Below are 341 nucleotides of genomic sequence, written 5' to 3' on the forward strand. Positions count from 1 at the left end.
GCAGGTGCCAGCCATGTGGCTCTACGTGGGCCTGGTGGCCCTGGTGTGGGCGCTGGGCTGGTACCTGCGGGACCGCCAGACCCTGGCCAGTGTCCAGGACAAACACGTCTTCATCACGGGCTGCGACTCGGGCTTTGGGCACATGCTGGCCAAGCGGCTGGACAGGAAGGGCTTCCGGGTGCTGGCCGGCTGCCTGACCCAGAAGGGAGCCGACAACCTGCAGCGCACCAGCTCGGCCAGCCTGCGGGCCACCCTGCTCGACGTGACCAGCAGCGAGAGCATCCAGCGGGCCGCGGCGTGGGTGCAGGCTGAGGTGGGGGAGAAAGGTGAGCGGGGGGGGG

The 341-nt window shown here is 70.1% G+C and overlaps 1 protein-coding gene across 1 annotated transcript in view; it reads left to right on the top strand.

Moving 5' to 3' along the window:
• The first annotated feature begins 8 nt into the window (after nt 1-8).
• LOC112124788 (retinol dehydrogenase 5) overlaps nt 9-341 on the top strand; it is a 937-nt gene continuing 604 nt past the window's right edge. Inside the window, exon 1 of the mRNA XM_026661541.2 lies at nt 9-326. Within this exon, the coding sequence (XP_026517326.1) occupies nt 14-326 (313 nt within the window). The 5' untranslated portion in view covers nt 9-13. The remainder of the gene's footprint in view (nt 327-341) is intronic.

The sequence above is a fragment of the Terrapene carolina genome, unplaced genomic scaffold (assembly GCF_002925995.2).
Source record: "Terrapene carolina triunguis isolate 2854851 unplaced genomic scaffold, T_m_triunguis-2.0 Scaffold9666, whole genome shotgun sequence".
Lineage (NCBI taxonomy): Eukaryota > Metazoa > Chordata > Testudines > Emydidae > Terrapene > Terrapene triunguis.